This window comes from Photinus pyralis, unplaced genomic scaffold (assembly GCF_008802855.1).
Source record: "Photinus pyralis isolate 1611_PpyrPB1 unplaced genomic scaffold, Ppyr1.3 Ppyr1.4_LG1, whole genome shotgun sequence".
NCBI classification, from domain to species: Eukaryota; Metazoa; Arthropoda; class Insecta; order Coleoptera; family Lampyridae; genus Photinus; species Photinus pyralis.
The window spans coordinates 68,901,354-68,916,348 of NW_022170249.1; the positions used below are offsets into that span (position 1 = coordinate 68,901,354).

The following is a 14,995-nucleotide window of genomic DNA, read 5'->3' on the forward strand; positions in this document are numbered from 1 at the left end:
ACACGTTCTCGTAGTTTTCTCGCAATTTTTGAGACCTCTACCGAAATTCTCCGTTCCAAATATTAAGCTCGCAATTGAATTAAAAAAGCGGTTAGCGCGGCGATTCGCAATTTCTTCGGCGCTTTAATTGCAGGGTAAAAAACACAAACGAAGCGGTCCGTGACTTTTGCAGACCTGGCGGAGAAAATTGTACCACGGCGCCTGTCCGTACCCGAGTTACCTCCTCGAGGTAAACGGAAAAAGAAAAGAAAAAACTTGGCCGCACGGTATCCGAATCCGTTTCAGAGCCCGTATCTCGTTCGCCGTGACGCGCTATCAAAATCTCCGGTTTTTCACCCTTCACCCCCTCGGGGGTGGTTTAGGGCGATCCCGCGGACCCCTCGTCTCGTAGATTCTCGTCGAGATCTACAACTCGGCCAATTGTACGTTTTGCCTCTAACTCTAACCGTTTCGGCCCTGTAGAAGCGCGTCAAAGTTGGGAAAAATGCGAAAACCACCTTTTTCCGAGATGCCGACCCTCCGGGTCCGCGCGTGTTCCGAACGGGGCTATAGAATGGAATCGCCACCCGCGGCCACAAATACGCTCCTCTGGCGTCGCCCGACGGCTCAGAAAGCGCCGAAAAAAAGTTCCGCGAAGTTTTTCGAGTTACGAATTTTTTTTCTAAAATTTTTTCGATTTTTTTCGCTTCTTATGATCAGCTACCCCGTAGGTCGCCGGTTCGGAATTTTCTTTAACCCCATAGAAATTTGCCCCAAAATCTATTCCCTTACCACCCTCCGCGCCGGCGCCTCCGGACGCCCTACACCTAACCGAAAATTGGCCCTATGCTACGGCGAAATTTTTATTAACCGCGCACGCGCACCTCGACGGACGATATGCTCCCCAGCCGCTCAGGAAGATTTTTCCAGAGTAGCGAAATTCTCCGGTGAGATCGATTCGAAATCGTCTCAAAAAGGGTCCGATAAAATTTTCATCAAAATCGCTGCCATTTTAAAATGAAATTAAAAATGAAAATCGAAGTAAACGGATTGAGTGTCTCTTTTTAAGGATCGAAAAAGCCGAAGTCTTCGCTTGCTGTTTTCGATCCCTTTAATAAGGATCGAAAAGCGAAGCTTCGCTTCGCTTTTCGATCCCTTGAATAAACGAAAAATTTCACATACACCAAGGAGCAAGATCTCTATGCCAAAAATGCCGACAGAATTCTTACGGGGGAACTTCTACTTGAACCCGAGGTGGGTAAGTTCGTGGAATTCGTTACGATAAGGAAACGTTATCATTTTAAATGTGTAGTTTTACACACACAAAACCTTTTCACAATATGTGTGAGAAACGTAATGTGGTTGGACGGACAAAGAAAATCTTATTCCTAAGAAAGTCACAGAATCACAGGCGTTCTCATTGTTCAACGCAATCTTGATGGGCTTGGGAATGACGTGGATTGGGTTGGAAGCTGATTAACAAGAAACAGTAAACAAATAGATGGAGTACAGAAAAAAATGGAATGATACTGACGAATACAGGCTAAACAGAAGGCCAGTTTGCTAATAATTCCCAAAATGCTAACTTCTTTTTTTCAGACCTCGTATATAGACTACTATGGCACAATATTAATGCTACAAATACCTTGAATTTCTTACCCGCATCGCAAGCTACATCTAGCGATAGAAATAGTGGACGTGATGAGCGATTTTTCTACCGACAGTGTGAGAAAATGATCATTGTATTAGATCGTAATCGTCGTCGTGTTTTCCCTCTTTCATTCTTAATAACAATGCAGCCCGAGGAGCACAAATAGCAAACCTTGAAAACACCGAGGAGAATATTACTATTTGTTTAAGGGAATGGCGTGTTTTGTGTACAGATGAACCCGGCAACACAACTTCAAACACTAGCAATCTGCTTAAAAACTACTACTATAGCTACTTTCAAATTATTAGGTTGCTTACCTTTTGTGTCAGATCTTGCATATTTTTTTGTTAGCCGTATTAGTAAAGTTTACGAGTTCTAGAAAATGTTAAAATCAAGGTAAGGGATAGAGAAGCGCCCGCCGCGGCGCCTTTTTCTCTAAAAACGTTAACGTGTCGAAACAAATAAAACAAGAATACTAAAAATTTTAAATAGACCAAAAGGTATTAAAATCTCGGTCTTTTAAATTACTTGTCATAAAGTTCTTGTTAATATAAACTCGTATAAGCATAATAAAACGAGTTTAATGTATTCGAGGTTTGGTGTTCATTATTTACGTTTTTATTATTTCCTTTTGTCATTTTAAATTCGTTTGTTAAGTTGCTTTCATTTCCTCCAGAATGCGATCTACTTCTAGCTCAACTTTTGTATGCAGTACCTATTTCTACTTTGTTTGCACACAATTTCACACCAACCCAAGATTTACTCCATAAATTGTGCGTAGGCAATTATAGTTTTTGATCAACCTGACACGCAACGTTACATATTTTTAAAGTGATCATTGGGGAATAGTTGCGTGTAGTATGCCGCCGTGAAATTGTATGAAACTGTTTTTGTATAAATATAGACAGCAATGTTTGAGTTAGCACGGCAATTTCCAATCGTGTGACTGTTAGTGTTGATATTTCCATTTTCTATAATCGTTCTCTATTTGATTACCTCTATCATAAGTGAGCGCAATTTATGGTTTACTTACATGCAAGCAATTTATGATGACAGCGATATAAGCCTGCTCCAAGTAGGCCACAAGTATAGAAGACGATAGCTTTCCATTCAATAACAGGCAATGCGACTGTCGAACGCTTTAGAATTTATATTTCCATTATTTATTTATTCGTATTTTTAGCTACACAGCGTTTGAGAATAAAAAGACCCAGACTAAATATTTTACAAATAGTTTTTGTTTGCTATACGCAACGTGAATATATCACCCCATTGATTTAATTAGCATTACTCTTAATGTAACCGATGGTCTTGCCACATTGCAGATCTATGTATAGCTACTATTGTACCACGGCTGACTCGTTCGTAAGCCCGACTGTCATTTTGGAGCATACTGACAATTACCGCTTGCTATGTATACAGGGTGGTGCCTAGCGCAACGCAGCATAAGGATTTCAATGGTCATTTCTTTATAGTCAATTACTAGCTCCCCTAATTATTTTAGAGCAAAAGCCTAAATACGTTTTTTTGGAGAAAAAAATACTGCATCTGTTCATACTTTTACTTATAATTTTCCATTTTTCAAAACCGTAGAAATCGACAAAATAAAAAATTACATTTTTATAAATCAGGGATGCTTTGGAATCTTTTAACAAACTACAAGCGCATCGCATCTAAGTTATTGTTGTTTGACGTCGAACGATTTTCATATTTAATTCTGTTTCAACTAACCGACGCAATAAAAGGCATCTAATGTTTTTTTAGAGAATGTAAGCTGCATCTGCATCAGATACTATTTGTTTATCATTTTCCGGAATATAATATATATACATAATCGAAGAAAAAACTGATTTGAAGAAGATTTGCTCCTAAACTTATATTCGGATTTTCCGCTACTGCAGCCAAAACGTTGAATGTATTGTCGTTTTCCTGATGGTTTTGACGAACATTTTGAACGTTATTGCACTTGCAGTTCTGTAACTAATTTATAAACAAGTATAAATTTAATATACGTCAAAGGCAAATAATGAAACGTGATCGCTGTTTTTTTAGGTAATTTCCAAGGCATATTTGATTTATTGTAAAATGAACCTGTTTATTTTGTCGATTTCTACGGTTTTGAAAAACGGAAAATTATAAGTAATAGTATGAACAGATGCAGTATTTTTTTCTCTAAAAAAAACGTATTTAGACTTTCGCTCTAAAATAATTAGGGGAGCTAGTAATTGACTATAAAGAAATTACAATTGAAATCCTTATGCTGCGTCGTGCTAGACACCACCCGGTATAGCGATCAGATAACTCAAGTTAACTACGAAAAATCGCAAGGGAAGAGATCCTAAGGGTTTTAATTGCAGGCGAAGTTGGTGGTGTGATAATCCATTCAGCAGGCATTGTTTTCGCTGTGGCGAACCTAATTTTACAAGGTGCAGCTGCCCCATCTGTGCACAGGGAACGAGGGAAGAGGTCAGAAATAAACCAAGCTGCTGTCAACAGACAAGAAGTCTCGTCTCATGTAGACTTTTTATTTGCACAATTAGAAGAAGGCGAACGGCCATACCTCCAAATCTCTGTATTCGGTCAGGAAATGCTACGGCTCCTAGATTCGGGTGTGTCAAACCCTATTAGGGAAAAAGGGATGGGATCGTTTAGTTCACCTACATACCTATACAAAATAATTGTGCTGTTGCCACTGGGGATAAATGTTCAGTCGTCGGGTCAATATCTGTTCCTATATGCCTCCCACTCTAATATTAGAAATTGATTTCTGGAAGAGGATGAAGCTAGCTCCGAATACGCAGTAGGAACTCACCTTGGGCATCGCGGAATTATCGAAAAATTAATGTGGTTACTGAAGGTGCCGCCTATCCGTTGCCTCACGTCTATGATATCTTAGACCGATTTCGTGATGCACAATTTCTATCTATTAGCATCCACTTCCTGCAGTCGAGATCGACCAAATATTTGGACCGTCTCCATTATTAAAGTAGCTTTGGTTTTTGGTGAAAAAGATAAAAATGTTGGAGCATAGCTTAGAAAGAGGTTATCAATAATACGGTCGTGCTGGTTACTCTGATTAAAATACTGTTTTTTTTTATTCTTAATTTTATTAAATTTGTATGTGTAAGAAAGTGTAAAGAGCTGCCATTGTGGGCAAGGGCGCCGCCAGAAAATGTTATCAGGGGGGGCAAGTACGATCGGTTCATGCTAGGATGCCTACCCCAAAATCTCTTTCGCCATATTCGCTCACTTGTAGTTGTACTTACTATGTATACGTAAAATCATTAATCATTTCATTGGCATAGTATCAGATAAACATATTAGGGTATTCAAAAAATTCATTGTCGTGACTATAGCCATAGATAAAATTGTCTGTATTTTTCTGTGCATATATAGCTAATCGCTGTGAACTATTTATTTAAATATAACACTTACTAGCTACTAGGTTAGTACTTTATTAATATTACATTCGTTTATTTAAACAAAAACTGCATTCTCCGTTGCTCCATTGCAAACAAGTCAATGGATTTTTCTATAAATGCATCTTTTGATTGTTGGATCAAATCCCTATGCACCGACATCAAGCATAGTCCACTTAATCGGGAATTCGCCATTGAGCTTCGTATCCAAGTTTTTACTTGTCTCAAAGTACTGAAACAAGTAAATAACTCAGTAAAATAGATGCACCAAAATCATTATTAAGTACATTCAAACATAGAGAGGAACAAATAGAAAATATATTTGGGTACCTACCTAAAAGATCTTTCGATCGTGCACGTTGTTGGAGGCAGGGTAATTGCTATTTGAATTGCCTTGCTCACATTTGGTAAGAAGAATGCATGATTGTGATCCAGTAGCTCTACCAAGCAGATCTTGTTTACACTTTCGGCACTGGCATTATCGCGAGTCCAGAGATCATACCACAAGAGTCCCTCTGTCATAAAGTTGTCCAGAAGACTGCCGTAACTCCTTAAAATAACTTCCAAAGAGTGTTCATATTCTTTTCTTGTTAGTGCTTTCATATTTTTAGGGTGGAGGTTAAAAAGTTCAAATGCTTCTTGGTTTCTATCGGAAAATCTCTCTCTTAAAGCTTGAATAAGAGAATCCAAATATGGTATGAAAACAGATCTTCGGTAGTAATCTGCTATATTCATGCTTCCTGATGATGAGGGTACGTTGGAACGATGGCATTGCTTTTTGGTCACACGAGGTGTAGTCAACGTGAGCCCTAAATCTTCAGCTGTCTTTGCCACATTTTTCATTAAAGCAGTGAATTCATTTTCGTCGTTTTGTCTATCAGCACCCAATACTTCTACCAGCCTTTCGATGTGCTTTGAAACTCGCATTAGATCGACTTCTACTCCTTGTAACATTTGAGCTACTATTTCTAGTTGTGCTGAGTATTTGGCTACAATTTCCAAACAAACAATGAAAACGGTTGACGTCACTGCAGAATAAAGTTGAAACGCTTTCTGTTTCGTGTCTTTGTTTCCTTCATTGGAAAGTAAATGAAGTCCTTCAACAATGTTCACAAACTTTGCGTGAAATTTTCTGATTGATTTATATTTTTCCGACCATCTTGTTTCACACAGCTTTTGTAAAGATCCCACAACTGCCCTTCTTTGCGAATTTTCCCTAAAAAACTTAGTAACTTCTTTAACAGTTGCAACTGTGTTTCTAATCTGTGGTACTGCATTTAGATCGTTGATCACCAAATTAAGTCGGTGACTGGCACAGTGGAAAAAATTTGCCATAGGGAAGCTTTCACTGATCCTTTTGTGCACACCGGTGATTTTTCCAGCCATAGTACTACAACCATCGTAACCTTGCCCAACAGCGTATTGTAAGTTTAATCCCCAATTCGTCAACGTGTTAGTAATAGCGTTTGCGATGGTTTCAGCATCAAGCCCATGGTGAAGGGGCGTAAAACCAAGAAATTCTTCCTTTATTACTTTATCTTTTTTATCATAAAACCTAACACCAAGGGATAGTTGCTCGATACCGGCGATGTCCATACTTTCATCTGCCATAATAGAATATATTTCATTACTTTTTATATTATTTACAAGGTCGGTTCTAAGTATTGCAGCACATGTATCTATAATCTCATTTTGTACTTCATGAGAAATATATTTTGCGTTTTTTGGAGCGCTTCGCAAGTGCTCTTCCAAAATTGCGTCACCCGATTCCTCTCTAAAGTGAAGGAGATCATTAAAAATAGCATGCTCGTCAGTTTTACCCCTTAGTGGTAGGTTATGGGTTGCACAAAATACTACCGTTGAAATGATAGATTTAAGTTTCGTCCTATTCTTTTCAATCAGTTTTTTAACATGGTCATTGATTTGTAACTCCACACTTTGTGTTTTATTTTGCATGATGGACAAAAAATTGCCGGCCTTTTCTGATGAACCGCGATGCCATTCTGATGCCATGTGTGATTTAGCACATTCGTGAAATTTTTTGAAATTTCTAAAGGGACGGGTTATAAATGCGCCTAGTAGACTACCTCTTGATACATGGGGTCTAAAGAATACACATGTTTTACAAAAAGCTCCTTTATAATATTTAGAATAAGTCACCCACTCATAAAGACAAAACCATTCATAAAGAAAAGGTCTTTTTCCATCAGGAGCATCTTGTTTAAAATTGTATCCCTTCTCTGGTTTCCAAGGATTTTGCAAAAATAAGTATTTTGTTCTATCATTCAAATTGCATATGTTTTTTGTGTCTACATAGTGCCCTATATCTGTATCTGATGTACAATTTATGGAAGTAGTAGGAGTAGAAGTTTTCGGTGGACAAGCGTTACCATTTTCATAAAAACTGGATAGGCCTGCTGGGCTTTGATTATTAGGGTAGTTGTGTGAGTTGGCATTTATAGCATTCTCATTTTCAGACTCAATATTAATTGGATCAGGTGACTGGTTTGTGGTGTTACTAATGTTGTTATCGATTTTAATCCGTTTATTAAAAAAAATTCTTATGTCCATTTTAGAAAAACCTGGAATGAAAATTCAATCTTTCATTGTAAGTTCTTGAAACAAGATATATTTATATAAATCACTAGGTAACAAATAAAAACGAAAATTGAGGATTTGGTAATGTAATTGGTGTTAGCAAATAGATAAAAAATAATTGAAACTTACCTACTTTTTACTTAGTAGCTAGTAGATCGTAGAGGTAAGTACTATCGAATGCAAAACAAAAACTATTAGATTAACTTATGCACAGACACAAATTACAGGACTTTCGACTTTACATATTTAGAACAACCTGAAATAAGTACCTCAACTTGTCGAACAACATTAAACAAAAGATGTAACTTATAGAACTGAAATATGCAAGGCAAGGCGAAAACGCTCCGCTCGACCTCGACAGTCGACGCTCGTATTGTTTACTAATCGTTTTGTTTAGCAAACGTACAGTTACTGAGTTACGTACACCTACACATTACAGTGTGGTATCAGGTATCTGCTGAAAGACGTTTTTCGTCATTTAAACGACTGAAAACCTACATAAGGAATAAAATGTAAGACCGTTTATCTGGTCTTGCATTATTAAATGTGCATTTTATAAAACGTACGTTTTCCCAGGGGGGGCGACGGCACCTCCTGGCCCCTCTCTGGCGGCGCCCTTGCATTGTGGGCTACTGCTATAATGCTACTGGCACCAGTCGGAACCTGTCCGGGCGGCATATGCTTGCTACGCCATAGATATGTTACGCATGCGCAATTTATCCGGATAAATACGTTTACTTTCAAACAAAAAAATAGGGAAACTTACTTTCTGGATGTGCTACGTAATATTATTTATATAATATTTCTGATTGCAATGTGTGAATAAAAATGGGTTTGAAGGGCTAATACTTAGTGTTGCTGGAGTTGCGACTTGCTTATGTGTCAGTTGCTGAGACTTCGACGTAAAGATGTTTGAGGTTGGTCGCGTACAGTAACTCCTCAATATTAGTTGAATTACCTCTCCTTATTTGATGACGGGTTGAATAAAAGAGGTAAAGTGAGATTATACAAAATTAAATGGCCGAAAAAAGAACTACCCACAGCATATTAGTATAGTACTAGCGGTATAACGGAAATTCTTGAAAGATACTGCATTTTTTTATACCAAGGTGCCACTTGGTACAGTTGTTTCTTAGAGCCATTTAAACGATTTGACTCGAAGAACACTTGACATTTTCCGTGTGGGTAGATTTTAGAGGGGGTGGGGGTGATTTATTGTAACATTTTTTTAAAAACTAAATATGGCCTAGAGACGGGATCTGGATGTCGATGTCGTATGATTTTAACCCGAGGAATCCAATGGTAGCGCCAGAAATGTAATCCGGATACCGGAAGTCCGTGAAAAGCCGCCATTTTTAGAAAATGACAGACTTTTGATCGAATTATATTTTTAAGGCACACCGGGTCGTGTAAGGTGTCTAGACTTATGTTTTTGGGGTCAGGGAATTCATTTTTGATAACAAATATAACCTACTGGCATCGGAACTGCATGAGAGGCTTCCCTACTGCACTTTTTGCAGACATCGCGCGCGGTGAAACCCAAGATATTCCAAAGTTGTGATATATAAACTTAACTATATTATTATAGGGTAAGTTTGATTTGGGTGCCAGCGCACTGCAGAATAGGGGGCAACGAAAGGGCGGACGAGTTGGCTCGCGAAGGCAGTGGTGGGGTCTTCATCGGGCCCGAGCCTACCCTAGGGATTGCTCCCTCCGTTGTTAGGGCCAGGATTAAAGATTGGTTGACCAGTCAATTCCAGGCTCAGTGGCAACAAGTAACCGGACTCCGACAGTCCAAGGCCTTTCTAACAGGGCCCGTTGGCAAATCGGGGTCTTCTAAGCTTCTAAAACTGAATAGAAGCCAGCTTAGGAAGATCACTGGTGTCCTTACGGGACACTGGATGGTCAACTATCACCTGCATAACATTGGGCTCGCGGAGGAGTCAACGTGCAGGTTCTGTGGCGAGGCAGATGAAACTACCGAGCATGTGGTCTGTCACTGTGACGCTTTGATCAGGGACAGATATCAACTCCTTGGAGACAGATACCTGGAACCGAGGATGGTGAAGCAACTTAGGCTAAACAGGGTCCTATCTTTCATTGAGAGGAACGGGCTCTGAACTCAGTTGCGAAAAAAGGGGGTAGGCACAATGGGCCTCTGGTGTGCCTAAGTGCTGCCCGGTCGGGCTCCCCTGCGAATAGAGAATAGAACTATATTATTTTGTTTAATAAAAATACACATTAACAAGACATAAGATATATTAAAACATGGGGTAAAAAATGTATGGCTTATACATTTATATACATGAAGAATCACCAAGTACATCGCTGACCTCCTCTGAGATTGCGTTATCACCACTGAAAAGGCACCTCTAAATAGCATGATGCGGGTCACTCTGTAATTGGGCGCATGCCTGTTGAGGGCTCAGAACAAGAGAGGGATAATAAATAAATAAATTTTACATATAAATATTAAAGGTTCGGTAGTAAATTATGTATATCCAAAAGTATACAATATTCTTACCCTTTGTTTGAGCAATCTCCCATACATTTTTGGCATGCAGGGGAACATGGTAATCCGTGTCGCCGCAGCACGAGTTGGAGGAGCACGTAAGGACAGCGGCGTATGTCGCTGGCCATATCTGGGGATGTGCAAACCAGGTGATGAGAAGCTCTACAAGTCCAGAAGGATGGGGATGGACACTTGAAGCCAAAGGCAGGAAGGTTCTGTAGTCCAAGCTGCCACAAGTATGGAAGGCAGTCCGTGCTCTGAACAGGTGTGGCTGCGCGACAGGCTGCGAGACCCTTCGGTGCAGCTGCCGGCGACACGGATTGCCATGTTCCCCGGCATGCCAAAAATGTATGGTAGATTGCTCAAACAAAGGGTAAGAATATCGTATACTTTCGGATATACCTAATTTACTACCGAACCTTTAATATTTATACCGAGTGAATATTCCCAAAACGAACAAAGAGAATTAACATGGGAAAAGGGGTTTTTGTAGATAGTTGCTCCCCATGTTAACTTAGAGGGTTGACCATGACACCAATCGAAAGAAGATTTTTTCCTCGTTCATTTTCAGGTGTATTTCTTACTATATTATCAAAAACTCGAGAAATCCACTTACCAAAATCATGTAAAGCCATGACTAAGACAAAAAGCAGATTCAAACGTCGAAATCAATATCAGTTTATGACGCCTGGCCTGGCATTAATTTTTTTTGTAAAATGCGGTTCACTGAGGAAGAAGTATTTATAATAAACAACGTTTACAGCGGAAATGTTTACTCTAGTACGCGATATTTGTTTTCCGTGCATCTGAATACCTATTTCAATTCGTTAGGAAATTTCCATGGCTTAACATGATTTTGCTAATTGGATTTATTGCCGAATTTTTGATAAAATAATGAGAAATACACCTGAAAATAAGCTAATTCGTATATCATTAGATGAGAAAAAAATCTTCTTTTGATTGGTGTCATTACAAACCGTCTAAGTTAACATGGGGGGCAACGATCGGCAAAAAACGTTTTTCGCATGTTAATTTCCTAAGTTCGGTTTTAAAATATTCACCCGGTATGTGAAATTCTTTTTCAGTGGTGATAACGCAATCTCGGAGGAGGTCAGCGATGTACTCGGTGATCCTTCATAGGCTTATAAACTTTTTACCCCATGTTTTAATATATTTTATGTTTTGTTAATGTGATATCTTGGGTTTCACCGCGTGCGACGTCTTCAAGAAGTGCAGTAGGGAAGCCTCTCATGCAGTTCCGATGCCAGTAGGTTATTTTTGTTATCATAAATGAATTCCCTGACCCCAAAAACTTAACTCTAGACACCTTACACGACCCGGTGTGCCTTAGAAATATAATTCGATCAAAAGTTTGTCATTTTCTAAAAATGGCGGCTTTTCACGGACTTCCTGTATCTGGATTACATTTCTGGCGCTACCATTGGCTTCCTCGGGTTAAAATCATACGAAATCGACACCCAGATCTCGTCTCTAGGCCATATTTAGTTTTTAAAAAAATGTTACAATAAATCACCCCCACCCCCTCTAAAATCTACCCACACGGAAAATGTCACGTGTTCTTCGGGCCAAATCGTCTAAATGGCTCTAAGGAACAGCTGTACCAAGTGGCACCTTGGTATAAGAAAATGCAGTATCTTTTGGTATACCGCTAGTACTAGTAGTTAATAGGGGCGGTTTTGGACCACTTCAAGGTCACACGCCACCTGACTGCAATCTTGGAAGGTAGATCAAGGTAATGTGCCACGTGGCAACTTAGGTCGACGTGAAAGTCGCGTGCCACGTGGCTGTGACCTTGTAGGTCAAGGTGAAGCTTAAGGGCATTTGCTTTAAAGGTTATGTCGCTCGCTACCTGGCGGTGACTTTGGAAAGTAGGGTGAGGTGAAGCTCAAAGGTCACCACCATATAGACCCGGCTCTGGACCAGTCCAAGGTCGTTCGGCACGTGATTGTGACCTTAAAAAGTAGGTAAAGGTGAATATTTAACGGTCGCTCGTCTCTTGGTGGTGACCTTGCGAATTAAGTCGAGTCTAAGAGTTGCTTACGCGGTCTTGAAAGATAGTTCAAGCTATCGGTCAAAGGTTGCTCATTCCGCTACGTCGCTCCTGGAGGTGATATTGGGAAGTAGATCAACGTGGCGTTCAAAGGTCAATTCAGCTTTCTTTAATCCGAGTTATCGTTTTCTAGAGTAGAGGTTAGTTCAAGGACACAATATTAGGATATAAAATGCACCTGGATATAGCTCAGTCGGTCGGTACTACCTTACTTTCTTATTTTTTCAATTTCATGGCTAAACAAACGATATAAACTGACCACAACAGTACTTCCTCCATTGCGAAAACGCACTATACCGCGATTGACAGTGAATATTGAGACAAGAAATTGTTACATATAGACAGTATTACCTCTTTCAATTTATTTGCACAATAAATTTGACAATCACATCGTAGTGTGTAAACTAGGCTTTAGATTGAAATTAACGATACCGCACTATTAAGTAAGGGCGTATTTTATGAATTGCGCATTTATAACGTTAATCAAATGACGGCCTTTTCCAAGTTTGTCATGTTCGGGAAGATCATTATTACCGGTTGTATAAAGAAAACGAAATTGCTTCGGACCGAACCTATTTCTTTGCGTTTACTATGCACATCTTCTGCACCTCAATCTTCTTGAAATGTTATCAAGATTTTCATTAAAAAAAATTCTGATTCGGCCAAGTATTGGTTCTTTCAAGTCGTCAGTGTCATTCCTCATCTCCAGAATCGCAATCAGTAATATCACTAACGTCATCCGGAAGTGTAATTACGATCTCGGGCATATTTTCTAAATCGAAATGTTCTCATGAAAAGCTGCGCAAACGCACATGTATTGGACCAAAACTAATAGAAATTACTTTACGATTATTACGATAAAAGTATTAGATATTGTTGATGAATTGGAAAAACCACATAGCATCAAATAGGCTTCATTGTATTCATTAAATTTATAATCTTTATGTACATATTCTTCTATACGCGTGTTGTGACTGGACTCCTCCTGAACGGCTAGTTTAGATTTACAATTGGGCCCGATCGGATTATGGGATCTTTTTTAAAAACTTCTTTTTTGTTGATGTCGCACTCTGCTATTTCGCGTACCGATGTATTTACATTTTTTTACATTATGTAAGTTGGATTTTCGTTATCATATGTCCCTCAATATAGAGCGGACGCAGTCGCTAGGAAAGTCTAATTGTAAATAAATTCTAATTCAGAAAATTGTGTTGCATATTTGTTTTGGTCCAATACATGTGTGACTGGGCTCGTAGATGTTTTAACTAAATCATTTGTCTTTTATTTTCATTTAACAATAACACGTTTCTATATTCGAAATGGCATTAGATCTGTTTTAGATGTTTTATACGAGACTATTAGAAGTATTAGTGTCGTATACAGTGACGTTTGCTTCGATGTCATTTATAGGCATTTTGATATTATTATATTTGACGAATAGGTTCAATTATTTTAGTGCAACTCTCACTAAAATTATAATATTTTTTGTACTCCGTGGACTAAATCAACGTGTTTTGTCATTCATTTAAGGGATTAAAGTGCAATTTTTTCTCCCGGAGGGAGAAAAACGCGACACGGGACAAAAAGTGACAGTACACACTGAATTGTCAAACACAATTTAATGATTAATGGTTACCTTTATATGTAAATTTTGATATTGCACCATATTTTATACTTATTATACCTTTTTCCATATATCTTTTTGAATTTGGAAGGCAGTAGGTTTCCTTATAGCTAGCTTGTTCTTCAGAGTTTTAAACGATCATTTGTACGCCGTAGTTTTAAACTAGGATCTTTAAATCAAACTGACATTTATCGTTATACGGTCACAATTTGACATTACCAGGTATATTGATCCTACAATCAATCAAATTTTTTCTTTCAAATTTGCACTTTAACATTGAAATTGCCGTAGCTGATTACCGGAGTACAAAAAATAACCTATATACCACAGGACTAAAGTGCATCCTAATCCCTCGGGATTAAAACACACATTTTAGTTCCTTGGTATATAATATACTATTAGCTTACTGGGAAACAAGATCAAATGCTTTTGTACGATCCAAAAACGTTGAAGAGCAATAGCGTTTTGTTTCAAAGCTTAGTTATTACATTCAAGAAAATTTGTTAGGTTATTCATCAAAATGTTGATTTCGAGGATGTTAAAAACGGTTGAGGAGGTGCTAAGAATTAGGTATTTTATTGATGATTCATCATAAAGTTAAAGAGATGAAGTTGAATTTTACTCTTTTGATTTTTTAAGAACAATCAGCGGAAATACAATATTTTATCTACTGGTAATAAAAATAATTTCGGCTTATTAAAGTGGTGTGGAAGATCAGCAAGAACTAGGTACTCATTTCCCACGAATTTCCATTAGTATTCCCCAAATAAAGTAAAATTATCATAAGAGATAACATTCGGCGCTTTAATCACATTCTTGCACCATTTCGGTTTTTGTGTATTCGAATAACGCGATAAACCGCAGAGTAACTACATACACGTTTTAAGGCTCTTTACGAAATTGGTCATAGCAGTCTCAAGTTTCCACCTAGAGTTCGAAAGCCATCTTTTATCTTTTGACGACGATCTCTACCGCCGTAATTAACATTAATTAATCTAACATTTACGAGGTGTCTAGTAAAGTATAAATAAAAAACTCTAATTGGGCTGTGCTTATTATCGTGATAAGATATAGATATTAATTCGGAAAAATAAAATTTGTATGTTAGAGTCGAGTTATTTATGTTGATATTTGGGCTCTT

General features: G+C 38.3%; 1 protein-coding gene across 2 annotated transcripts; it reads right to left on the reverse strand.

Annotated features, from left to right (window-relative positions):
* Positions 1-5,015: 5,015 nt before the first annotated feature.
* On the reverse strand, positions 5,016-7,513 carry LOC116169622 (zinc finger MYM-type protein 1-like). 2 transcript variants are annotated; one of them, XM_031485774.1, is made up of 3 exons: positions 7,214-7,513; positions 5,384-7,153; positions 5,016-5,281 (listed from the first exon to the last, which is right to left on the reverse strand). In XM_031485774.1, exons 2-3 carry the CDS (start codon positions 7,060-7,062, stop codon positions 5,104-5,106), a joined length of 1,857 nt encoding a protein of 618 aa, XP_031341634.1. In that variant the 5' UTR covers positions 7,063-7,153; positions 7,214-7,513; the 3' UTR covers positions 5,016-5,103. The 2 variants fall into 2 exon arrangements, with proteins under 2 accessions (XP_031341634.1, XP_031341628.1); XM_031485768.1 differs by having other exon boundaries at positions 5,384-7,513.
* Positions 7,514-14,995: the final 7,482 nt, after the last annotated feature.

Bases quoted from the DNA above. Each gene is read 5' to 3' on its own strand.
- LOC116169622 (XM_031485774.1), bottom strand. From the start codon at position 7,062: ATGGCATCAGAATGGCATCGCGGTTCATCAGAAAAGGCCGGCAATTTT. The intron at 5,282-5,383 runs GTAGGTACCCAA...TACTTGTTTCAG, and splicing joins ACGATCGAAAGATCTTTTAG to TACTTTGAGACAAGTAAAAA.